Source organism: Copadichromis virginalis, linkage group LG1, assembly GCF_057382275.1.
Source record: "Copadichromis virginalis isolate Kocher_CV1m ecotype Utaka linkage group LG1, C_Virginalis_male_GT1.1, whole genome shotgun sequence".
NCBI classification, from domain to species: domain Eukaryota; kingdom Metazoa; phylum Chordata; class Actinopteri; order Cichliformes; family Cichlidae; genus Copadichromis; species Copadichromis virginalis.
Window position 1 is genome coordinate 10423663 of NC_140618.1, and position 27451 is coordinate 10451113.

Here is a 27451-nt window from a genome sequence, read left to right on the forward strand (position 1 = left end):
ATAATAAACTGAATAATAATAACCGAATAAAAAATAAACCTCCAGTGTAATTTATGCACAATATATAACGTCTATAACTACTACAACTATAGCAGTTGTGGTACTGCAGTTGAGAGCACACAAGCTGCAACAACAGTAGAACATTTATAGTACTACTACTGTTTATTTCAGGATTGTTCATATTTTCAACAATTTAAAATTTTGGAAATCCTTCTGTCTTAACTCTATACAATAAAACTAATGTGTTTTACCGACACTTGCATGAGTATGAGCATATATGAGAGAGTATATGAGCTAGATGTGCTAGCTCCACCCAGATCAGGGACAGCTGCCATTGACGGTCCCATGTTCGTACCTCTGCCTGATGACACTAATCTCTTTCTGTAGGTGACCTACCTCCTCTTTCCAAATCTGTCGGCGCATAGGTGTGTGTATGTGTGTGTTTGTGTTGTGTGATGGTTGCCGCGGATGTCTCCTCTGTGGTTCCGCTTCGGAGGTCCAGGAATGGTGAGCTTCTCATGGTTGTCACTTTGAGGTGTGAGAGCAATCATTTCCTTGGACAACAGTCCCATCCTCATCCCTGCTTCCCGCCTGCTCGGATTAGTTCCTCTTGCTAAGAAAATTTGCATCCAGAATATTTTCTCCTAATTTATTTTTTCACTATATTTCCAGTTTTCTTTTCTTTCTTTCTTTTTTTTCTTCCATCTGTGTCTCTTTCACTGCCCTTCTCTGTTTCCTTTCTCCTTGTTTTCCCCTGGACGCTGTAGAGCATTTTATTACAGTTGTCAGAAGGAGTAACAATTCTATTGTGGGGTGATTACAACAGGGTGTTTTACCCACAGATCACCAGAGCAATTAAAATCTGTAAATAAGGCTACCCATGATGCCTCAGTCCAAACAATGGGGTCCCATAGGAAGTGTTTGTTTGAAGGAGAACAGTGGAAGTGAGTTTCTCTTCCTTTTACTCTCACTCTCTCTCTCTCTCTGTTTCTCTCCCTCATTAATTAGGATATGCTCCTTCAACCCAACATGACTGTGTCGATGGGCAGCTCTGCACAATCAGTGTGACACATATTTCAGACACAAGATGAAGTTGTTTACTTTTGTGTCAGACCATGCATTGCGCCACTACACTTTTGTTTTGCAGAATGGAAGAGACAATGCAGGCCTAATTGTGCCAGTTACAGCTGTTAGGGAGAGGAAAGAGAAAGACTTGTGCCAGCTACTGTGAAAAGGAAAGTAGGGACTCTCTTGTGCATCTGTGTCTGACACCCGTGCAAACAACACTTACGATAAGGATGTTTTAATGATAACTCTCACAAATTTTTGTTGTATGTTGGTTTTGAGCGCTATTTAAGTAATCTGAGAAAATACCAATTGGCAAAAAAAGAATCAGTCTGACTATGACTCTTAAGTTGAAAGTCCCTTAACTCCTGTCATGTCATTTGGCCTGTATTTCTTCCAATCACTTGGCAGTGTATCACAATTGTGCCCTGCCATAGTCAAAGGACAGTTCTGCCAGGTAATGTCATATTATTTCAGTGAACAGTTGCATTAGGAATCAAGCTATCCATCAGCACAGAGGGATACTGTAATTCCAGTTTAGCCTTTAAACCTGGGTTGTTGTTAACTACCTGGTTCACAGCAGTGCATAAAGTGATGCAAGCACTCTAAATGACTTCTTAATGTTTCTTTTCTTTGTAGAGACAAAAGAGCTCTTTGTAGTTTTGTGGGAAGACATGTGGAACATGTCATGTATTTCGTGTCAGGATGTGTGTGTATCGCTTCCGCAACCGCCCCCACCCCACTTCATAAATTACTCACAATTGGAGTTTGGGCAGGTTGGTAAAGGAACCAGATAGATAGAAAGAGGACGACCGTGGGAGTATTGCAGCTCAACACAGCACCATGATGATGCCAGACTCCAGAGGCCTAACCAGAGGCTATATGCCTTATCAAGATCCTGTTTACAGTCAGCCAAAGAAGCTACCAGCCACCCATTTCCATAATGCTGCCTGCGGTCCTCCGCGGAAACTAATTTATCTGTGCCGGAGATGCACCATGATGTTGCCTGTTCTGCACCTCTCTCACTTTGTATTCTGTATGTTGTGTTTCTTTCTTTTGTTTCTATCTGGGGTTTTTTCCCTTTCTCATCTTATCCTCGCTCCTTATTTACAGTTTCTTTTTTTTCTAACTCTTGATGAACTACTTTTTTCTTGCCTTTCTTCCAGCCATAACCCCTTAATTCTGTCTTTTTCTATCTATTTGAATCACTTATTGCTACCCAACACAGTATATATAACACATCAGCTTAATTTTTGATAAGGATGGGCAAAGAATTAAAAGCAAAATCAATAAATAAAAAGAGAGTTGCTGCTTAGAGAGATCCAAGAGTCAGTAATTAAACCCATACAAAATTTAACTGAATGGAACTAAATATATGGCACTGCCCGCTTGTGTATTTGTGATCTTGTTTTTACACTCTTGTTATACCCATCTCTGTGTGAGTCTGCCATCTTCAGCTTTCCTCCTTGTACTTTTTTTATCATATGTTTGTGCCGATTTTTTTCAGCTTGAGCCACTTGTGTAGTTGCCATGTTCCTGTGCCTGTACATCAGTGAGCATCTGCTCTTTCAACAAGGTCCCTATGGCCTCAAATGTCAGACCAAGCAGCTGCCAGACAAGTGCATTGTGCAGCAGGCTTGTGTTTTGCCTCCTCCCATCCCTCCACTTCATGTTCTGTGATGTTAACTGTGATTGAAAGTAAGTAGGCAGCAGCAACTGGAGGAGGAATGATGAGAAAGGTCTCTGTTTTTAAAGAATTCTGTTCTTGCAGTACTGGACGGCTGTTCTCCGGGGCTTTTGGCCAGGTGGGAGTAGGCGTTATGTTGTGCATTAGGAACAGCTTCCTCTGCCCCCTTGTGTGAAAGACCCCTGCAATGGAAAGCCATTTGTAGTTCATCAATGCTGAGGTCCATGTACTATAGATTATCAGGGGACAAACAGCATGTGCACTTGAATCTCATGTGTGCACATGTTTGAATATGGTTCTGTATGCTCTTGTACACAGATTGTTGATTCCCTGCTGTTTATCATAGTATGGCTAGTGCAATAATATGTCACTGGATGCCCGTTTCAGAGTATACATTGTTTTGTGTATTTCTTTGTGTGATCAAGTAGTCACAGGGTGTGAGCACTGATGCGGAAGAGATGGAGGGTGAAGAGACAAGCAGGTACCCCCCTGGAGGGACCTTGGGGGCATCAGGCCAGGGGTAGCCCCTCTAGCTCCCTCACAGCACACTCTGGTTTGCTCTCAGAAACTGCTATTGATTTGTCCACTAGATAAGACCACAGGTTAGCTGCTCTACTAAGTATTGCTCTTTTCACCTCCCTTTGGCTGCAAACAAATCCTGGAGACTGGTTCCATTTGATGTTAGCTGATGTTCCTTTAGACTTTTTTTTTCTATCAACACTACTTAACCATGGCATAAAGCAGGTATAAGCCATCACAGGGCACTGTGAGACTCACTCTTGCCCCATAAATGACCCAACCCTAAACTAGCATACTTCTCTATTGTCTTATCCTGAAGCTGTAGGAAGCCATGAGTTCAATTCTGTGGCAGGTCTACAAGCTGTGAGAAAAGGGACTTTAGCTGTCAATCAATCCGCCTTCATTTCAGGATGCCAGAAAGTAGAAATTCTGTGTTAATTCAAGCCTAAAGTAGATTAGTCCAAACCGTAAGTTGAAATTGTGCCTGTACTTTGGTATATGTGATCAACATGTGCAGCAAAGTGTAAGGTTTGAACCTGACAGATTTAGATGGGAGCCAAGGCAACTCTTGATCAGCCTAAGACAGTTCATCTCATTGCCAAGTTCTTATGTGATCGGAAGTCAGTCGGCAGCACCTCAGTGCTCACTGACAGATGGATGAATCAAGTCTTCAAAAGGCTTCGTCGATGACACATTAACATGAGCCGAGCTTCCTAGAGGACTCTGAATTCTGAGCTGTCACAGGTGGCAGATGAGATAAAGCTACTATGCCGCTCTGCTTGTTTCGTAACATAACCTAACTCATGTTGAGAAAAAAAAGTTGGCACCTGCTTGACATCAATTAAAAAGCAGTTTGAGATGTGAGGGATGGCTGTTGTAGCATGTCTTGTATTTTTAATTAAAACAACCTCCTCTGAGTCATCATCAGCTTTTCATGTGTCCGAAGTCAGAACAGGTGTGAAGGTAAAACAAAGAACAGTGAAGAAAAGGAATACCACAAGGGTGTGGGTGTAACATAACTTCCCACGCATCGTAAGCCAGTATGTCCTTACAAGACATTGCAACATGCTTTATCATTGTTAATCAGAAAACTGCAGTGTAGGACAGCAAAATACCAGCTTGTCATATTGTTTATTTTTCTTTTGCTCTTAGTTACGTGTCATTTATCATGGCAGAGAGCCAGAACTGTTAGTGTGTGGTAAACTGGTTCTCTCTTGGATGAGAAATTGAGGCTGTTACCAGCAATGTCAGTAGCTGAGGGTTGCATGCAAAATTTAACTGAATGGAACAGGCATCATGAAGGATATCAATAATTTTGAATGGTAAATTTTTAGACTACGAGATATTTTCTGGTGCAGTGGCATAGTTAGAAATGTACTGCCTTTTTCTCTCCGATGCATTGCAGCAATTTGTCAAGACATAACAAAAGCTGCCAAAAGTAACAGCTCAGATGCTGTAGTTTGAACACAATTAAAATAATAAAATAATAATGTGACCAGTAGAACCATAAAGCATTTTACTAACCTTTGGTCCAATTTTTACTGGACTCTTATTAAATCAGAATCAGAATACTTTATTCATCCCTGAGGAAATTATGTAACAACTGAAACAGAATGCATGCCGATTGACTCATGCGCACAACAAAAGATAATGGAGAAGCACCGAAACTCATAATAGTTTGAATCAAAACTGGAAGCATTTTACACATGACAACCCGGGGGCGATCGTGGCTCAAGAGTTGGGAGTTCGCCTTGTAATCGGAAGGTTGACGGTTCGAGCCCCGGCTTGGACAGTCTCGGTCGTTGTGTCCTTGGGCAAGACGCTTCACCCGTTGCCTACTGGTGGTGGTCAGAGGGCCCGGTGGCGCCAGTGTCCGGCAGCCTCGCCTCTGTCAGTGCGCCCCAGGGTGGCTGTGGCTACAATGTAGCTTGCCATCACCAGTGTGTGAATGTGTGTGTGAATGGGTGGATGACAGGTTGTGCAAAGCGCTTTGGGGTCCTTAGGGACTAGAAAAGCGCTATATAAATACAGGCCATTTACCATTTAACCCAAAGTGTCCAAAATTCCAGTACGTCTTAAAAAGCAGCAAAAACAAAACAGAAAACATGGAAGGTATTAAAAAGAAAGAATTACATCAGTCACTGATACTAACACTACCTAAAATGTGTAATTAATATGATAATTAAATGCAGTCAAAGGATCATGGCAAGTACTGCTGCTAAAAATCATGCCACCCTGCTCGACCCTTTTGTTTAAAGTGTTATCATATCTACCATCTGCATAGAAATTGATTGATATATTAATCTTCTGTAAAACTGTAGAGATGCTACTTATTGAAATATGGAGAATGCTTTTGACCTGCACTCAAAAAACTCTGTTTTAACATTCCACTTTATATGAGACTCTTAGCTACTCATAGCTGCAACTTTTTATCTACTTATCAATAGCACTTACCTGCAACATGAATGGGGAGGACAGGGACTAATTGCAGGGACAAATGTTCCTGACTGTGGGGTTTGTAGTTGTCTGGGCCTAGTCCAGGCCCTGTTTATCTCAACCTCTGTTGGCAGTCATACACACACCACACGCACTATGCTCTGATTTAACCAGAGGCAAAGCCCTCGCAAACCCTCACTCTTTCTCATCAAAGATTCATAAAGGCAAGGTTCTCAATGATTTTCTGTCTCTTCCCGTATTCACAGCTTGTTGTCCTCACCCTCCCTGTCTCCTGCCAGTCAGACAGCGGAAGTCAGACGGAATTACAGCTGAAGTGGCCGCTGGCTCTGTGTGCGTGTGTATGTGTCTATATGTGAATGTTGGTTTCTGTGGGTTTATGGCATGTGTGCTTGCACTGGTAGGCGTTAGGTGCAGAAACGGGGTAGCACATGGTCACAAAGGCAAGGACACGGATGGACAGTGCCATGTTGATGTTGTACTAAAAATGTTAGTAGCCCCCATGTGGGGAAAAGAGTTAGTCCCCACCCTCTCTTCTCTTCCCCTCATTCACTCCTTCCGCTGTTCTTTGTCTTCCTTTCCAACCCCTGAGCCCTGTGTGCTGTGGCAGCTTCCACACTGGATCTAAAACTAGCTCAATCAGAGCCCCACTCACCATGCCCAGGGCACACCATCTGTAGCCCTCTGAGTCCTTCCGTGTGTGTGTGTGTGTGTGTGTGTGTGTGTGTGACTATGTCAGTGTGTATTTACCTCCCTATTTATGTGTGTGTCCATTTGTGCGCAAGCTTAGAAGCATGAGTGTGAGTATGTGTGTCTGCAAACCCAAAGCACCGTGCCTCAGCCTGTTAGTCTTGGTACTTACCAGGCTTAGCCAGATGAGGGCCACTCAGCCTGGATCTAATTCCTTCGACTCTGGCAGCACTTCACTCCTGGCTCTTTTTGCCTCTCAAGTGTGCATCTGTGACCTTGGCTGACATCAGCGAGGGTTAAACTGTGGACTTGGAGATGTGGCCACAGTGATTGAGCTGTAAGCTAGTTTCTGGATCAGAGCTTCCGAACAGCCATCTGGGTGTCTGTGGGGCTCAGAAAGAGGTTATCCCTCTCTTACACCCCACAGCTGACCCTGGATCAGCTGTGACAGCAGAGAATTTAGTATGAAGCATCCTCGCTGGGATAGGTGGTACACAGTGGGGATGTTTGTGGAGTGAAGAAAATCATTAAGAGGGGAAACTAATAAAGTTGATCTCTGTTACCATGTTAGCCGTAATCCCTGTGCTTTTATTATGAAGAAGTCTGCTCATCACCTTTGATGTCTTTGTGGCAGATAGCCCAACCTGTATTGGCTTCAGCTCTTATTTTTTCTTTGTAACTGCTTGAACAATGAACATCACATGCATATTTCTTTTTTCACACACCAATAAAACTATGACTAAGGGTTAGGTTCTATGAAACACAGTCCTCAGTTTTGCCAGTGTGGTAGTTATTACACTGTGTACCGATATTGTCAATACAAACAGAATATAATTAAGTACCTGTTAGACCACAAAGCACTTCTTTTTCAACACCCAGAACACATTTCAATGAGTGATTCACATCATCATGCATCAACTTATCTACATAGACAGGTACTTGAATAGTGCCACCCAAACACATGCACCCCATTGTATTGCACTGTGTGAACCTTTTGCATCCTGTTCTGTGCAGTGCCTCAGGGCCTAGCCTGGCTGGTCTTCCAAACAAATTGCTGGCTGTTCACAACGTTTTAAATGCTGAGTCCCTCTAATTACACTATTTACTTAATAGGGTGAAACAAAACTCGTGTTCACGCAGCAGGAGTACCAGGTGATGCAGAAGTTCAAACACCTGGCGAAAAGCACTCCTCTGGCACGGATGCACAGTATACACATGTGCATGCATGAATGCACACACACACTCACATACTGTGATGCAAATACTAGAGGTTTCTTTCATGGTTGGATTAGACACTTTACCAACTTTTGGAATTTTTTTTTGTTCATACTTTCTTGTTTACTGTGGGAAAAGGCATCTGGAAAAGTGTAGCTCATTAGTTACTGTATACCCAGTCTGACATTTTCGGAATTAGTTCTTCCTCTACTGTAAACAGAGTGAGTAATGCCCATATGGGAATGTGTGCATCATCTCCTACTTTGTGCTACTCCTTTGTTTGTTCATTTTAAAGGTTACACAAAAATGGCAGATATGTTTACCAAATATAAAAAAAAATCCTGTTTTTAATGCTGTATGCATACAGCATTAAAAACAAGCACTTTGCTGTTTGTTTTTGTAGGAACTTTTCAATGATTGTCACATTATAGCCTATTCCTGGACTAGACTAGTTTATGAGTTTGAAGATTTATGACTGTTTCAGTGGGGCGTGTTTACGATCACTGGTTTGCTGTGCCTATTATGTGATCTCATTATGACAAGCTGTGTCAACATTGATGTGACAGTTTAAATGCAGTTTTAACAAAATGTAATATTTATCCAAATATGTTTCCTGCGCTTGAAAAGTTGCTCGTTTGTTCCCATGCTTTGTTTAAAGAGGATAGCAAAGTCACTTTCTTTCTTTAAAGAACTGGAATATACCCATTTATGACACCCAATATCTGTTGTGCAACTGTTTGAAAACTTCTATCTCACAGTTGTGCTTTAAACAAAGACTCCAAAACTTAACAACACATCCCCTAGAGAAAGAAGGATGACTTGTATCTAGGCAATTTAGGTTACAATACACTATAATTAGCTTTGCTAAGTTGACCCTGCCATTGTCACCTGAAGACAGGTGGGAATTGTGCCTAGGCTGAAACAAACTTATCATATGACTGGGGTCAGGTATTGTCCAGTGGCTCAGTTGTATTGCTTTTGAGGCAAGCCTCCTTCATCATCAGCTTTATTGCACCATTCAGATGATGCCCACAAGGCACTAACACTTGGCCAAGAGGGAGGGAGCATACAGTGCAGGGTAGGGAGGGATAAGGGTTAAAAATGATTGTTTTACAAGATCACTTTCCGCACAACAAGTTTTCACAGCAATGGTATGCCATTTCTCTGAAAAGCTAAGAGTTACCGCTCCCAATGCCACATTAACCATCTTCCGTATTCCATGACAGCAGATTTATAGCCTTCCAACGGCGAGCTGCGAAAAAGTGCAATTGCTCGCAGGCTTGTAACCTCTTTACCCTCGTCATCAAGTCCCCTTGTTGCTCCATTTTCTCTCCTGGGCTTCATAAATAAACAGCATCATCAAGAAAAACTTTTAGTGTCTTTTCACAACCATCTCTAATTGGTTTTGCATGTATACATAGAAATGTTTCAACCTGGTATTTAGCCACGTGTAACTGATTTTGGTCCATGTGTTCAGCTAGGCCAGCATTCCTGCATAGTGTTAGCTTTGTGGTATTACTAAAAGTGATCAGAATGAACTTTTTTTTCTTTGATTTGCTTTGTATTTTTTACTTTTCTTCCTGTTGAACAATTTTGTATCCTGGTACAAGTAGGCCACAGCTCCTCTCATTCCTCTCTGGACAACCAGTCAACGTGGAGCATGCAAAACAGATATATAACCTTTATTTTCCTGTTGCTGTTTCTCTAGCTCTCTAGCTCTCTCTCTCTCTCCCTCACACACACACACACACACACACACACACACACACACACACACACACACACACACACACACACACACACACACACACACACACACACACACACACACACACACACACACACACAATTTCTCTCTGTGAAGTTCTCTCACAGACATTGACACACAAATGCACACAGCCTTAAGCGGTGATCTGTCTCTTCAACCCTTGCCGGAAAAGAAACGGCCAGGAGGATCCTCTCTGTTTGTCCTAAAACTCCCTCTTTTTTTTTTTTTTTATTGGAACCTGTTTGCATTTGAACAATAGTTGTCTCCTCATAAATTTTGCGCCTGTGTTGACATTAGACCACATTCCATCCCATTGCCTGAGGAGGAGAAAGAGCAGGCCAGGGTGTTTGGTAATTTGTTACACTGTTAAGCACCTAATGGACATCCACCTGGTTTTTGAGAGTAGTAGCTGTAGTTCAGGGGCTTGCCTCTGTTGTACCTCAAGACTGCAATAGTATTTTATTGCTGCCAATTATGAAGTCTGTTTAGAGGCTACCTAACTCTGTGTGTGTTTTTGTGTTACATCTGGTTCTCCCTGCTCTAAATGGGGCAGCCAGCCAAACCACATCAAACAATTAGGGTGTGAAGCAGGTACAGACTGTGCAGGTATAACAAAACTTCCCTGTTTCTGTTGTTGACTTCAAGTAACTCTACTAAAAGTACATGGGCCGATGAAAGCTCACGGTCCTGTGTTTCCAACTGGCTGGGGATACCAGTAATGAGCCTTATTTGTTTCATGTGGTTTAATGAACAGTCCAGACTGCAGCTGGCAAGAGGGAGACCTCACAGAGTTTGAGGAAGGTACCCGTGTTCCCTGGCAGAATCATTGTTCCCAGCACCAGCAGAGCCATTGTGGCACGTGAGTGGGTGGGTGTGTTGAAAGGGCCACGCGGCACCCACTTTATCTTTTGCCCCTCCTTCTTGCTCATGCAATTTTGCGTGGTTTCTGCAACCATTAATTAAAGGGGAAAAGAGTGCATCAGATGTTAGTTTTATTAGCCTAGGCTCCTTAGAGGGAATCAAAATGAAAGGAACATATGTCATGCATTTGATGATGCCCCTCCCTCTCCATTTCTCTCCCCACAATTGCCCACCTCACACATTCACAAAGTGTACAGTCAGCAGCTGTCTGCAGACACAATAGCATTTGATTGATCCTGAGGAAACGGTTAAGACGCTGCCCTACCCACGCTTTCTTTCTGGCTGGCTGGCTCACATTTTGCACCACTTTACATTTAACGCTGAATGTGGCAGTGATTGGGATAATAGGATGGTGGTTAGGGATCTAAGGCACTGTTCACGCTCTAATGAGGACAGTCCTCAGAGCACCCAGGACCTTGGAGTCCTGGGTGGTGTATGTTGAGATCTAAAGCCTGACACTTAACAGGTTGGACGTTGTTCTGAAAATTATGCCCCTGTTATACTGGCCTCTACACAACATCATTAACAGAAAATTTCCAAGAAAAAGTTTGTGCACCCTTTGCATTTTCCAGTTAATTACTTGTAACCTTAATCTGATCTTAATCTAAGCAATCTTAATCTAAGCAATCTTAATGTAATATGTAAACCACTGTGCCAGTAACTTTTCAAAAGCTACTTTGAGCCACTTGTTACAATAAAGAGATGTGATTGATAATATTAGTTGCAGACATGTCCTTCTCTATCCAATACATATGGAAAGTTTTCCACATTTTGTTATATTTCAGGATTTAAGAATCTTTTTGACATGGATTAGTTTACCAACAGTGTTCCACAATTACATCACAAAAATAAGGTTTTTGTAATATTTTACTAATTTGCTAAAATGAGAGGCTGAAATATCCCATTTCCATTATTAGTACTTGAATAAAGTACCTTTGGTGGTAGCAGCCTCGAGTCTCCTTGCACATTAAGCTGCAAGCTTAGCAAACCTTTTGTTGGAGGTTTCCACCTATTTTCTTGAAAGAATTTCTGTAACCAAATTTGATAACATGTTGATTCACAGCCATTCTCAGGTCTCCTCAGAAATATTCCTTTGAGTTCAAGTCCAGTGTTTGGCTTAGACGCCCCAAGACTACTGCAATGCTTTGTTTATGGAAGACAGTCTTTAGATTTCAACAAGGTTATTCCTGTGGAATAATCTTGTTGTTCATTTTTTCATCCTTGTCTCATTAATAGGTTTACTTAAATCTTGCCAGGATAAGATTCATACCAAAAAAAAGATTGATGTCAGTGGAAAGACAGCAGTGAAAGAAACCACAAAAGAAAGAAACCACAAAAAAGGTTAGAACCACTGCAACACAGCTCAGGTTTGTGCAAGATTGCCTTGATCTTCTAGGGAAATGTGCTGACTGCAGATGAAAAAAAAAATGATGGATTTTTTTTTCTTTTTTGTTAGAAAAATGCAGGTACATTCAGATTTTCATTTACCTTTAACAGCCTGTTCCATAACCGATTGCTCAATATGTTTAATAGAAACATGAAAGGTACAACAGCGTGTTATTAGTTTAGTCAGATCTTCTATAATTAGGATTTGGAAGATCACATCACTGCTGATGAGAAATTCTCTTAATTCCAAAGATATACCAAACTGTCTGTTGCCCTTGCAGCTTGCAAAACACAGCACATGAATAAATACTGTCTGCCCATATCTCTTAGCCATTATACCGTATCAAATCACATACAAAGACAGATGTGCTTAATCACTCATTTCTTACACAATATTGTATATATAGAATGTAGATGGATAATATACTTCTTTCTTCTCACTCCTTGGGACTTGATTGCATGCCTTACCTTCAGGGGCAGGCTGATTTATGAGACACATGCCTGTTTTTTCATGACTTGTTTGATTGCATTCTCAGCTATCGGGCACATAGGCTGCCAAAACCATAAAAATTCACACCTGCACAGAACTCCTAGTCAGATGAACATCAGGCAAAGCATGGGGAAGCAGGTGATCTGAGGTATGCTGTTTCCCTTGATCATAATCGCAATGACATGATTGATTGATGTTCATTGTATCTTTACAAAAGCCTTCTTTTTAGGTCCAGTTTGAACGTTGCGTAGGGCTTGGCACACGCTTTGGTCGTGAATCTCGGTACACCACCCATTCTAATACTGTTCTCTAAGCTTGTGTTTTTCTTTTAGTTGCTAATGATACAAATATGAAAAGTAGGAAAAATATAACTTCAAGTTCTCACAAGTTTTAAAAAGATATCTGCCATTGCCTAATCATGTCCTGAATGTACCGAATCAAACAGCCCAAGCTGTCTATTCCCATGTCATTACAAATGACCTTCTGTAGAAATAATGCAATAAGTGTTGTCTCCTATCTACATTCTCTGGGTACTTTTTCACTTGCCCTGACACAATTGTGCATTTATCAGTGTAATTGCATGAGTCGGAAGCACTGATGTTGTCTATTAGGCGGATTTCCATCCTGTTAAGAGCAGAGGGCCTTTTAATGTATGGCCCTGGTTGAGTGTACTGCTACACAATTACACACTGGCCAGAGATTGAGTGGGCTGATGATGCTGTTGATTGGGATGGTGCTGATGGCAGTGATGATATTGGACCACCCTGCACTCTTCTAACAAGCCTTTCAGAGAGCATCTAAGAGGGAAACAACAAAGTGAAACTGAGGTTAATCATTTTATTTACTCCCTTTTTCTCTCCCTCTCGTTCCCCTACCTCTCCTTCTGCCTTTCCTTTCTTTAACCAAGTGATGGAGCTCGGACCATGGAGCGGGGGGGAGGAAATCGATAGGGAGCGCATTACAGTAAAACGTATTGATTAGGAGACCTGCGAGCAGTGTGTTGGTCGCAGAGATGGTGGAATGATGCAATGCTTAAAGGAATTTATCCTTTGACTTTTACATTAACCTTTTATTGACTGCTTTGCCTGTCCATAATTAACACTCACTTTAGCTAAAGTGGTTAGTTTGAGCGCAAAGGGGGCTCCAGCCCTTATTGCAGCAAGGGCCGTGGCGCTCCCACCCCAGCCGCAGTTCAAGTGCACTGTACTGCAAGAAGGGAAAGGCCTCTGAAGAATTGAGGCGATAGAATGCTAGATACCTTTCACATTAGCATACCATTTTAGCGGGGGCCTGCTAGGCTATAAGGTTTCAGGGCAAATTGAAATGAGTGATTGTATTGCCAATCTCTCTTGACCGAGCGCCAGATGGGATAGTTAGGCCCATATCTGTCTGGGGTTAATCCATTGGAACAGCCTGGACTCACAAACACAACCTCTCCCTCCTCCACCCACACCCTCACACGCACATACACACCTCTTTGTCTTTGACCTTAACTTTAAGGTGGACTGTTCTGCCATGGGAAAGTCTTTTGGTGAGCCTTGTTTGTACGCCACTGTGGCTTAGACAGAATTTCTAGCAAGAGCCCACGAGAGCTTAAAGCACCTCGCTTGATATTGACTTTTTGTTTGGTTCCATTTTAGCAGTCAGGGGACGGTACTCTGTGAACAGTGATAGACTGTGTAAAAGTGCGTGCTGAATTACCTACACTATATTATCTTTGATAGTCTTCCAGTCTCGATATCTTTTATATCTCTGGTAAACCTGGCACCTTCTATTTGCAAGCTAATGCTGCAAGATCTGTTGTCAAATAAATGCAGTATCTCTGTTGAAGTGAGCTACTCAGTTTTTTTTTTTATTGTATGTAGCCTTTCATTATGAGTCAGGGAAGTAGAGAAGAAGCAAGTGTTTTCTCTCATAGCTCTGGAGTTTGAATACTTAATCACACCAAATCAAAAGCCTGGGTTCCCTTGGTCTATGGTGTCCTCAAGCTGATGTCAGCAGAACCACAGTTTGTGTGTGTGTGTGCATGCTGTCTGGGTCAGTTTGCACTTGCACACTCTGTAGATACGTATGCCAGCCATGTCCCCCTCCTCCTCCTCCTCCTTCTCTGAAGTGGTGCTTCCTTTAATTCGCACCCTAAATAAATGATGAGAACATTTAAACACACGGCTCGTCGCAAAGCCCCAAGGTCGCCTAATCGTATTATTTATGAAGTGATGTGCTACATAATGGTACTTAGTGCATGTTAACAGATGCTATTATCAGGCCCTGATCCAGAGCACAGAAGATATATTGGACAGTGGATGTTAATGCTGCTCCTCACCACCATAATGCAAGAGATCCTTAAAGGGCTAACCGCACCAAAATGCAGCACTTAGGCAGAGGGCCAGTTAAACATTAAGTGGCTCATGTGAATATATATAACCACAAATTGTGGCAGCCCTCGGTTGTCCCCTAACACTTGAACATTCCCTCATCCCATCCACAACCGATCCTCATATCCTGCTGTTCAGCTCTCTGTGGCCCCTCCTTCAGTCACTAACCACAAGGTGGTGGTGACTGTGTGCATTTGTCTGTGTTATGGGTTTGTTCGGGGGGTTTTAGGGTGTGCATAGGGTAAAGAGATATGACAAGACAGACCCTGGCATAATGATTGAATGGAAAATATAACTGACCCCGTTTCTGTAGATAGGAAATCTTAGGTCACTATTCACAAGCACACAAGGACACACTACACACGCAACATACAAATGCCATCCTCCAGCTCTCCCTCTTGCACCTCCAGGTCAGAGGTCACCCTCATCTGTCAAGAAGCAGAGGGAGGGTAGATTTACAATGACAGCAGAGAGCAACACAGAGTCACAGCAGTAAATATTTACACAGGTCTAACAAAAGATGTGGCTAAGGTCTGTAGGGGTTCCAAGCATGGTGGAAATTACAACTAACCTCAGATTGTTAATCATACAAAAATCACGCAGTGACATGAAGAGGCAGGATTTCTCACTGCTCTGTCATTATTGCAACAAGAGAGAGTGATGTTCTTGTGAAAGCATCCTGCAGTGTGTGCCTGTATGTTTGTAAGATGAATGGGGCATTAATCATGATACATGATATCATGGTTTCCCATCACCTTAATGCTGTTGCAACACTTCACTGATGTGTCACATCTCTGTTTTTCTCATCTCCATTCAGTTCAAGTTTTACTGGCTTGGGAGTTTCCAAGTATTTCAGTAGTTTCAAACCAAATTGCATGCAGACACATCATTTAAATGCCCTCAACAATATCTAGTGAAGAGAAAAACATTTCTTTGTTTATTTGTAATAAAACTGCATGCTGTTTCTTTTGTGGATCATACAGAGACAAACTTACTCTCCTGTCCTGCTGGTTCTACCTGGACAAAGTATTACTGTGAGTCATGAAAACAAAAGGAGGCAGAAAACTGTTAAAAAACTTGCTTCTGGTCAAACTCACAATAGAGATTTTGGCTTTAAAAACAAGTTTAAACACACACATGCTCACACACAGACATCATTGCCTAAACAACTTGGCTTTTTTTGGAAATTACACCCTTAAATTGCTCTTCATTGACTAGATAAAAACACGATAGAAAGATCTCTGTTTATCTTTGTCTACTAGAGTTCCACCATCATTGACAAGTATTAGTTAGTGTTAGTATTTACTTGTAAACACATCTCATAAAACTTTCAGGTGAAAGCCTGGCTTTGGCAAGCTGTAGTAGGATGCAAATATAAATATAAAAAATAAAAACATGAAGAAAGTTTTGTGAGTGGGGTGAGACGTGGCCTTTTGGTGATGAGTCTCTACCTACTTGTGCTTTAACGGGAGGGAGGAGTAAATGGGATTTTTTTTGTTTCCTGTGTTCTGTCGCCTCAGGTGCCACTCAAGTCTGGCCCAGACATTGCCCCCTGAGGAGGCCCCAGTGGACCGGCCCTTCTGGGGTGTGGATGACCCCAGCATGCCTCTGCCCTTTGATCTGGCTGACATCATTAACAGAGTGGAGTCACTGCTCTGGAGGTGAGTGTAAGATTTGACATGTTGAAATGTGTTTATGTACACACTGAATACATGTATCTATCTCATGCAGCATAGATCTAGTCGCAGAGGATTCACTTATTCATTCATTACCCAGCTGTGGTCATCTGTGAACAATGCTGTTGTTTAATGTTATGTAATATTAGTTAAATTGTCCAAATGATTAAGTAAACCAAATGACGTTAAAATAAATAAATAATTCTAATTGGCGTTGACAGACACTGGTATTTTGGTTTCAGTTTTAAGCTTTGGAATCTCATGCTTTTAAAATGGTATGGATTTGTCACTTCATGCACAACTAGACACCTTACATGTTGTCATACTTTAAATATGCGCACCTGCTCCGCAAGTCGTGTCATAGACCCTTGTAAAAATTGTGAGGAATTTCTTGGAGTTGCTATTTGCATTGGCAAATACATGACATTGGGTGTAATTGGTCTTCCTGTTGGCATGAATCCTAGGTCCTGCTGATTTTGCATGGAGACATCTATAGTCTTTCGTTGACCTGCATCTAAAACACAAGTTAACTTCACATGAGAACTTACACGATATCTGATCAAATTTGACCTCTGTCCATTTCTTCTCTTTCTCTGACAGGATGTAAATATGGATAGAGGAAACAAGGAAGCAAGAAAAAAATGACCCACCAGCTTTTCTGAATGATCCCCACATTAGCTGAGGGGACAGACCAGATTGATTTCCTTTTGATTAGGCCATCTACATCACCCCCGACTCCACCCTCCACTACCCCAGCTGACCCCAGCATCTCAGTCACCTCAACTTGGATTGGCTGGAAGGAAACCAACACAAGAATAGTGCTTCAGTAACATGCTAACAAACGCAATGCTTAGTACCAAGCCACTAGTGTCACAACGGTCTAACAAAACATATATGGAACCCGCATTTCAGTGTTAACATACAACATTGTGTTACTATTTATTATTTCAGTGTACTTTGTTACCTAATCTCATGTAACCCAGACATGCTTTTGTCAGTGGATTGTTCTCATTCTCAGTAGTCATAGTACAGTACATACATATATGCTTTCTACTTGTCACACAGTGTTATAATACAGTATAGAATGGTAAGAAAACTCACTTTGCTCACAGGCTATTGCATTCTTCACTTGTGTATAGTGTAACCCTTTTATTGTGTTAAGAAGTGAAATGAGCCAGAAAAGACCAAAGAACGATTATAAGAGGATGGTTATGAATGTCATCCAATGGAGTACATGAAGAATGTGTTGTTAAGTGTTTATGGTGCAGTGGTGTGCTTGTGCCATATTAATGTGTAAGTGTGTGTGTGTGTGTGTGTGTGTGTGTGTGTGTGTGTGTGTGTGTGTGCGTGCATAAGAGCCTTCACTCTCCCAAATGTCTACATGAAGGCGTGTGTGTACGAATGTGATAGTGTGTGAGCCTGTAGGCAGCCTGCCAGTTGTTTGTTCTTGAAGATGTGCATATGGAGAAACAGAGACTAGCAGCAGGGCCCCTCTGCTACTGCTCTGATGAAAGGCAGCATTGATAGAATGACCCGGAACACAACCGCCGTTTCTCATAATTACAGCTGTTCAATCGCTTTTAATTACTCTTAAAGTGTGTAGAGCACCACATTCCCCTGTAATGCTGCAGGCCATCTAGAGAGTGAGAGAAAGATCCGGCACTTCTGACAAAATCCACATTCAAAAAAGCTAAAAAGGGTGGAAAAGGGGGCCGACGTCAAAGCAGTGTAGCAGCCCTCCTCGTTTGATTTCTTTCTCTATCTAGTTCATGATGAAGTAGAGATGCTGTTTACTATTAAAAATGCAGAATGCACTCCTTTTTTTACTTCTGAAGTTTTTTCCAAGATGTTAATGGTTGCCAAACGCTGTTCTTCTTGCTTCTTCTTTTGCTGCGCCTTTGTTGTTTGTTGTTGTCAGAGAGATTTGTTTGTAGATTGGCAGTAGCTTTGACTTGTTTGAATCACTCTGTGCTCCCTGCGCCACAGCTTGTCTGTCTGAAGCAATAGGAATGGCAGTAAATAAAAAAAACAGTGTTTTATCCAATGATCTCCATTCTTCTCATTTTTTCTAAATTGCAAATGGACAACAAATATGGTGCACATGTTTCTTCATTCGTGTGTGTGAGGTTCAAATGTCGATCGACTGTAGTTTTACTAATATTTTTGACCTTTAAACCAATCCAATCCATGCAGGCATGTGTGTCAATGCCTTCCCACTGGGTTGAAGGTGAGTTACTGAGCTTTGAAGCAGCCACTTTCTAAATACTCAGGATTCCACAAGACAAATAAGGCAGCAATGAGAGAGATCCATAGTGTAATGGTGAAGCTCACTGACAGGAGCATGCACGTTATATGCACAGTTGTCCTACCAGTATTTCCTGATAAGTAAGAAGTTAAAAAATCATATTGAAGATGCTTAGAGTGTGAAAAAAGTCCCATTTAGTTTCAGCACAGCACTGTATCCAGAACCTTAAATATAATAAAAACATTTGAATAACAAGATAATAAGCCCAATAATTCTCTATAGACAAAAAAAGGAAGCATTTGTGTCGGGTATTTTTATCTGTTTTCCTCTGACTCAGACCTCAAAGGAAACGGTTTGAGTAGCAGTGCAAACATCTTCTACAACAGATTGATTGATGGATTAACTTGATTGATTGAGTGATGTCATTCCCTGCAACGAAGTGATGGCTAATATTCTGTATTCCACTCTGAAACCTCAACTCCACACCTTTTACAAGCCGCCATCCCAAAGGTTGCTTATGCTAACTACTTCCTGTAGTGGCTGAGTGACTGAGTGATGGATGAGTGTGGAGCGTTCTCCCCTCAGGGGTCGACTGAAAAAGGTCACCACTTGAAGAGACAATTACACAGCACTGGTAAGAGCCACAGGTATGCATTGTTCTGACCGGGGTCAGCCGCCAGCCAAGCAGCCAAGCCACCGTCAATTAGGCCAACAATAGGCGCAGGGAAAGATAAAATAACCAGGTGTGTGGTTGGGAAAGGTATCAGTTTGGGGTCATATCTCAGTCAAATGTTTCAGTGTGTGGCTTGAACGGCTGGGACTGATTGTGGTGTAGTTGAATGATATAAGGGAATGGGTTCAAATTTAAAGATGTCTCTATATCCAATTATATAGACATATAGACACACACATATATTTCTATATGTGTATAAGTGAGAAATTATTCTACCAATGTCTGCGAAGGACTATTTCTATTAAGAACTAAGGAAATCTGACCTTAACCATGATCTGTTTAGATTACCCTCCGAACAAGTCACAGTCTGTTTGGATGAGGCTTTGTGCATTATCAGTACGTGTGCAATGCATGCTAAAAATGTATGTTCAAGAATGAATACATGCATATAAATGACTGAACGTGAGCCTGTACAAAGAAATAGATGTGTGTAATGTATCTGACCCAGTGTGTTTGTGTGTGTGTGTGTGTCCAAGGTTCCAGGGTGCTGGTTGTGGTTGGAAGCCCTGAGGCCAGAGAAGCAGTAGTAATTGTAGAAGCAGGCTGAAGAGCTGAAGATAGTATCGCAGCTCTGGGGCGGCTGTCAGCAGTGGGAAGGGCCATGCTCATTTGTCACCAACACAGACAAACACCACTCAACACCGACAAAACACTGACTTGATTGACTACATGTGAAGCAACACAAGCCCTAATGTTTTGCAACTGTTAATTGCACTAAAGGTCATAAAAAAGGCAGGCTGGAGAAGATTCACATCAGCATAAATACAAGGCAGCACATGAAAAGACTGTCACTGTAAATTATGACTTTGACTTTATCACCCTCCATTATTTTCCTGATTATATCCATCTTATTTAGATTTATCAATGGAATTTATATGTTACATGTTACAAAATGTTACTCAATAAGGTCAAGATAAAATACTAGTGTAAAGTCCCTACTGATGTTCAATTTATATAGCTGGGTCTGTGAAAGAGTGAAAGTACTAAAGTGTAAATGTATGAATTTTTAAAGTCTCCTTTCCTTTCTTCTCTCTCCTTTCAGGTCGTGACCAGACCAAACCCAGGCAAAGTGGAGCTGCTAAAATCCGAAGCATCTGATCCTGCAAAGCACCTGTCCTCTCTTTTAGAAGTCTCATCACCACTGACGTCTTCCCAGGCCACAGTTCACTTAGTGTTAGAATGAGAGTGAAGTGATGGGTATGCCATGATGCTGATGTTGATGTAGTCGGGGGCCTGGCAACTGAGCAGCTCTGATGAACAGAGGGTATGTCATGATGAATGTGTGTGTATTTATCTGTGTGTAGATGAAAAGTGCAGAGGCAGTCTTGAGGGAGAGAGAGAGGCCTCGCAGATCAAACAGCAGTCTGATCTAATGTAGAGCATGTTTGTGGGTCGTTGCTGTGGCCCTGGCTCTAGTGACCAGCAGCCCCCCAAATCATCTGTCCTGCAGGACCACAATCTCTTTAGTTCTTCCACTCTCATTTTCAATCTGAAGTGGATGACCCATTTTTTCCTTTCATGCCTCATCTTTACCCGAGTCTTCCTGTACACCTCTGGTTAAGTTTTTCACTCACTGTTCAAAGTTATAGTATCACTCAAGAAGCAAGAAGATCAAAAGTATTTATAGACTAAAGTGCCTGTTCCGCTATGCAATGCGTTTATTTGAAATCACCTGGATTCTTTTAGGGCACCAGTCCAGAGCTGTTTTGGTTGTCAGTGCTCAGCTTTATCTCCTGAATGGTAGTATCATTTCAGCTTCACCTTTAGCTAACTTAAGTTCTTGTTAGTGGTTATTGCGGACAGAACCTAGTGACAAATATTATGTTTGGTATAAACGAAAATATTGCACGTAGCATCACTGCAGGCACATCATCCCCCTCCTCACTGTCTCACCGTAGCACGCACTGAGGCCTGTTTCTCCAGAGTGGTACCAAAGCGTCTCCACTCATACCTGTCTCCCTCTCTTGTCGTTGTGAGCCCTGTTAGCACCATGCCATTCATATCAGTGGGATTAAATAGATCGTTTTCCAGCGTTAGCAGCTTCTCCGCCAAGTGGTCTTGATGTCAGGCCAAGTATAATTGAGTCATCTGCATCTCATCTAAAATGGATGAAAGGACTTTTTGATATCGCACTCCCTCTCCCACTCATACACACACATGCAAACACACACACGAACACATACGCGTTTTTTTTTTCTTTCTTTTTTTTCTGGGGTTTAGAGCAAGCAGCAAGCAGCTCCTGTGCACCATCATTTTATAACTATTAATTTTCACAACGTCCTTTGAGTCACTGTACTCTGTATTACAAAGAACCTTGTAATACACAGCTTTGGCCCGAACTACTAATATAGATTGTTTGAAGCTGTTTGCGCAAATGACCAGTGATAGTGTTTTTCTAGAGAGGGTAGTTTCATTTACATGAAAACACAAGATGAAAAGAACCACAGCTGGCAATAAATACCTTACAAGAGATGCATTATACTTCGAGGCAGTTGAGGACAAACATGTCATATTGACAATTTTTAAGTTAATTCAGTCTATTTTCAAATACTGCCATGTATTGCAGCTTTTGTCATATTTAAGATATAGACCATAACAAAACAACAAGCAAATGTCAGACAAATATGTAGATTTTAAAAAAAGATGAAAGAAAAATCTTGATGATGATGAAGAAGAGAATATTCAAAGTCAATAATAGCAGGCAGAAATATTTGGGTTAAAAAAAATAGAAGTAGGAGCACACTGGCCTTCGAACTTAATTTTTCTATTTCAATTCTGTCATTCTGATTAATGTTTCTCGAGGAGGCAGACAAGACAAAACTGCAAATATTAGGTCATTAGATGTACAAGAGGTGAGAGATTGGAATAAGGAGGGACGAGGAATAGTTAAAAAGGGTAGTAAAGGAAGCAGGAAGGTGTGATGTATTTGACAGGAGAGATGCTCACCTTATCTGTTCCAACCTTGAGAATGAATTGCTGGCCAGCTTCTTTAAACACACACTCAAACACTCGGTGGCACACACACATACACACATATCCCCAACGCCAACATTGCTGCCCCTTGATTGACAGCCCTTCAAATGAGTGTCTGAGTAGCACTATGCTCTGGCCTTCCAAGTAAGTGGGCCGTCAAATTACATCCAGGGGACTGGCTGGCCCCCTCTCCCGTGGCAGAGGAGATCTATTTATTTGTGTGTTTATTTGCTTGGTTTAAATATTTGGTGGGGGAAAAATATTGAATTTTTGTCCCCCGGTCAAAGTCCCCTCATATTTAGTTAATAAAGAGCAGAGGAGGTTGTTTGCCCAGAAAAGTGCAGGATGGGGGACTTTATTTAAGGCAGTCCTCAGAGAGAGCTGGTGACCTTCTTCTCTTGGAGGAGAGGGCTGTGTACACTGTGCTGAGATTCACTCTCTCTGCCTCCACCAGCCATTCTCCAGTCTAGCTCTGTACTCAGACATGTTTTCTTCCCTTACTTTTACCTGCTCTCTGTCAATTTCCATCCATTCCTTCCCTTCTCGCAGGATCTTTGTCTTCTATTTCTCACACATCCTTACCTCACTTTTCCCTCTGCCTGCCTGTCTTTCTGTGGAGTCTTGCTCTATTCGAGTGGAGTCTCTCTCTGGATTCCCCAGGCTGCATCCAGGTTAAACTCTTAATTGCCTCGGCAGTAGGTGGTTTAAGGCGCTGGCTCACTACAGCTCAGCCAGTCCCTGTGCTGGGGGCTGCGGGGTGACTGGGGAGGGGTGAGTTGTTCTGTGTTCAATTGTGGTTGGTGTGTGCTGGCAGACAGTGCAGGTAGATGATAAAGACTTATTAATATAGATGATGGAGAGATGATGGAGATGACCTCTGACAGGAGTTCTACAGAGAGCTTTAGCTTCATGTCAGACATAAGACTATCTATCTATCTATCTATCTATCTATCTATCTATCTATCTATCTATCTATCTATCTATCTATCTATCTATCTATCTATCTATCTATCTATCTATCTATCTATCTATCTATCCATCCATCCATCCATCCATCCATCCATCCATCCATCCATCCATCCATCCATCCATCCATCCATCCATCCATCCATCCATCCATCCATCCATCCATCCATCCATCCATCCATCCATCCATCCATCCCCTTCATTCCTTTATTCATCCCTAAGGTGCTAATGCTTTTTTGTCATTAAAATAAAATCTGCTACATACATGCTCAGCTCAATGCTGCATATCCACTTATACATATGTTGACAGCAGTCAGTTCACAAATAAAGATGACTTTTTGCTATTACAAACACAGGACTCGGTATACTGTTCTGTCTGAGGGCTTCGTAGAGTGAGAAAGCCTCTGAAGTCAGGCCTGGCTCATTTCATAAGGCTATATTAGCGAGTTAATGCCCCCTATCTCAGGGCTCCACCCCTGCCATTGATTCCTGTTTAAAAGGCTATGGGTAGTCAATACCACCTCCTCATCACCATCTGTCTCTATTTACTAATAAATAAAGTGGAGAGCATTGAGTGTTTTGGCCAGGCCTGTAAAAGCATGCATGCTAATGAGCGCTGGGCCTCTGCGACCAAAAGAGGAGGGAGAAGGTGGGGATACTCTGCCTCTCCGCTAACTCTGTCTTCCTGTCTTTGTCTTGATGGCTTTCACAAGGCACAGCACTCCAATCATGGTAATTGCCCGCCGGTCCAGTTGTTGTTTAACATCGCTCATCAGACGAAATGCTGTTTCACTTCAGCTGCATAGATTTTTCTCCTAGGCTTGCTTGTATGTTCATTCGTGGCTCCCCCCCCTCTCCAAGTAGTGTGTAGGTCAGCTCTTAAGGTCGTGTCTAGTCATTTGTCAGATGTGGCCAATGAGCACTGCCACACCACACTCTGTCAAACTGATCAATTGCAAATGATACAGATTGGCTAGTTTGGTTGGCCCCCTGTGACTGATTTATACTAAAAGGCGCTCAGTCTTTTCTATCCATCTTCTCCTTCTTAGTCCTCTACTTTTTGTAATGTCTACATAGGGAAATGTAATGTTTTGTTAATAAAGAAATGTGAAGGAGGGAAACAATCAATATTTGGAATGAAAGAAATTCCTCATGCTAAGACAGGGCTAGCTCAATATACTTCAGTGACTCACACTGCCACATAAAAAAAACAACATTTTAACAGCAATTTTAATAATTTTAATATATTAATATACTACTATTGCTCCTACCACTGTTGCTGCTTCTGATACTGCTACTACTACCACTGTTTACGTTATTAATATTTTTAGAAGAAGAAAAACAAGTCATACAAGCATACACATTTACACAAACAGCTTTACAATCCATTTGGTTTGACACAGATTTCCTGAGTGAAGGAGCGGTGCTGATGTGTGGAGGCTCTCATAGCTCAGCATAACACAGTACTGCTGTGTCAACTGTGACCCCAGTGACCCTGCAGGGGCCAGAGAATGGGTTGCAGTGTCACTCCACGACACAGGTGAAATGAGGGGTCAAATGTCAGCTGTCCAGTGTGTCAAGCTTGCTGATCAGGAAGTGTAGCCTCTCGCTTCAGGGAGTACACAGGGAGTGTCATGTTTTGGACACATACTCGCACTCTGACATAAATCTTCCATGCTTACATGCCATGAAACTCACTGTTAAATGAATGTGCAGAAGAAAAATGGTAGGAAATGCCAGAATCTTTGTTTCCTAGCTGCACAAAGTAACCGTACGAAAGCTGATTAATAGCACTCGGTTAAAGGTTTGAATGAATGTCATTAATGCAAATTAAAAATGTACCAATGCGACCCTGTAAAATGCTTCAAATTAAACAAATTAAATTTATTTAAAGGTTGCTTTCATAAACAACTGGCTAAAGTAATCTTGCGCAATCTACTAGTGTTACTGATTTGATAAAAGTGTTGTATATTTGGAGTAAATTATCATAACATAGAAAATATTGCGCATTTTTATGAAGCAAAACTTTTGCTTTCTTCCGCTCCAATCAGTTTCATCTAATTGTAGTTCTCACTTCAAAAATATTTCATTGGAACTTAAAAGCACTTATACTTAAAGTATTCCAATACTTTTCCTCTCACCTGTGGGGCTATCAAACAGAGTCAAAGAGTGCAAAGGTTCATGTTTGTTTGTCCCAACCTTTGCTCTCTATCTGCAGCTCCCTCCCGTTGTAGACACATCCAAATGGGCCCCCTACCTCCGCAGCACTGAGGCAGTTCTTCCTTCCATCCTTAACCCAAAGTCTTGGGTTAGAGAGCTCACTGTTGTTCTGAGCCACCCCAGCATCCTGGTATTGCTATGAAGGGAAAACAGCAACGCCACAGTAGAGTTTCCTCCCCTTGTCTCATCTGAAGCAGGCTCTGTTGGCTGTCCGGATCAAACTGGCCCACAGTGTGGTGCCGAATCCTCTCTGCAAACAAGAGGAGGCCCCTGCATTAAAGACTCGCCACGGGAGCACCCATCCTAGAAGTTTTACTTTTCAAACGCCTCAGAGAGGGTAAAATTACAAGGAGAGTTTGTGTGTTCAAATGTGTGTTCACGTATGGTTCAGGCTCTGTTATTTCCTTTACAAAATATATTTATATTTAGATTTTTTGTATTAGATATCTGACAAATTTTATACTCTTTATCTGCTGAAGACGCAATAAATATAATTTATTCTGCAAAACTGTTTTGATTTGACTTTTTTGTCACGTGTCATTTAAAAGAAAAAGGAATGTCACCCTTGCATTTTATTTTGGATTTGTCGTCTTAACTTTGATATTACACAATAATGCAACAATATTCATCTTTAAGTGTGGAAGTCTCAGGTGATCCTCGCTCACTGATGTTCACCCCTGCTTTTGACAAAAAACAAGACAGACACTTTTCACTCTTCCATTTCTTTCTTCTTGCTCTTTACCCCTCTCCGCTCTTTACCTTCTCCAACCACTAACTCTGTCCAGGGAGTCATTATTGCTTTGGTAAATATTTCATAGGCCCCAATACCTTTGCACACATCAACCACCTGCCAGCCGCTTTTCTACTCACACAGAAAATATGGATAGACAGACCAAAATGAAAGGCAAGGCAAGTTTATTTATATAGCACAATTCAACAGCAAGGTGATTCAAAGTGCTTTACAGATACATTAAAAAACAAAAACAAATAAAAAGCAAAAGAAAGTGAAGTGAACGCAGATGAGGCAGAGCTAGAATGAGAGAAAAGGAGGATTGTGCTCTTTTTTTCCTGGCTTGTGTGCATTTACATTTTGAGTGAGCTGAGATATCTGCTCTGTATCCTGGCTTCATAACAGACTGAGTCCTTTCAGAAGATAGAAAGATTCCCTGGATGTTGTCAAATCTATGCCCAACAACGTTTTGTTTTCTGAGGTCCTATTTTTTGCCCTAAGCATTATTTTTCACTTGGCACACCAAAAAGTTTATTTTTTATTTTTTATCTGAGATGCTTGTGCTAGAAAAGGAGGAAGATAGAGAAAAGGCAAGAAACAAAAGAATGTGCTGGTGCACACCCAAGAAAAGACAGAGAGAGAGAGAGAATACTAAGCTTCTCCTTCTGCTGACCTTGAGGAGGCCTGTAAGCTGCACTCATACTCCCTCCCATCTCTCCCTCCTCCTCTCACTTTTCCAGCCCCACCTGTTTACCTTGACTGGGTTAGATAGGGGTCTTGCATCACCTGCAGTGTCCTCTCTTTTCTTTTCTTCTCTTGCCTGTCCTGTGTTGTTCTCCTCACTTTTATGTAAAAAAAAGGCTCAAAAGAAGTAGAGATTCAGATATGAAATATTCAGCTTGGATATAAGCACTTTAAGTTGTTTCAGAGTGGATACCTTGTTGCCACAGAGCTTTGACTTCATAAATAAATGGTCAACAGTGGCTTCTAAGACTGCCCTGTCTCCTGTATATATATGGCTGACTTGTTCGTGCGCCCGGGGCTAAGCCCTGCCAGCGAGTTCCAGACCTTAAATATGGATAAGCTATGAAACGCCTCTGGACACACACCTATGTAGTCAGTATACTACTGAATAAAGTTCAGCAGTACACGTGGCAAGAGAACTGGAACAGAAAATGCAGAATCTTCGTTCCATCCTGGGAAAAGCAAGGCTGCTAGTTGTATGGTGGCTGTGCGGAGAATTAAAACTTTCGGTGTGCTTTACATTCAGATTGTATATTTATATACAGTATAGTTCCAACAGGAAGATTTAACGTCTATTCTAATTTCTGCACAGAT

The 27451-nt window shown here is 41.7% G+C and overlaps 1 protein-coding gene across 1 annotated transcript in view; it reads left to right on the plus strand.

Moving 5' to 3' along the window:
* The window catches only part of fto (FTO alpha-ketoglutarate dependent dioxygenase), a 114129-nt gene extending 95836 nt beyond the window's left edge, over positions 1-18293 (plus strand). Inside the window, exons 9-10 of the mRNA XM_085450065.1 lie at positions 16091-16231; positions 16847-18293. Coding sequence (XP_085306191.1) covers positions 16091-16231; positions 16847-16853 — 148 coding nt within the window. The 3' untranslated portion in view covers positions 16854-18293. The remainder of the gene's footprint in view (positions 1-16090; positions 16232-16846) is intronic.
* Positions 18294-27451: the final 9158 nt, after the last annotated feature.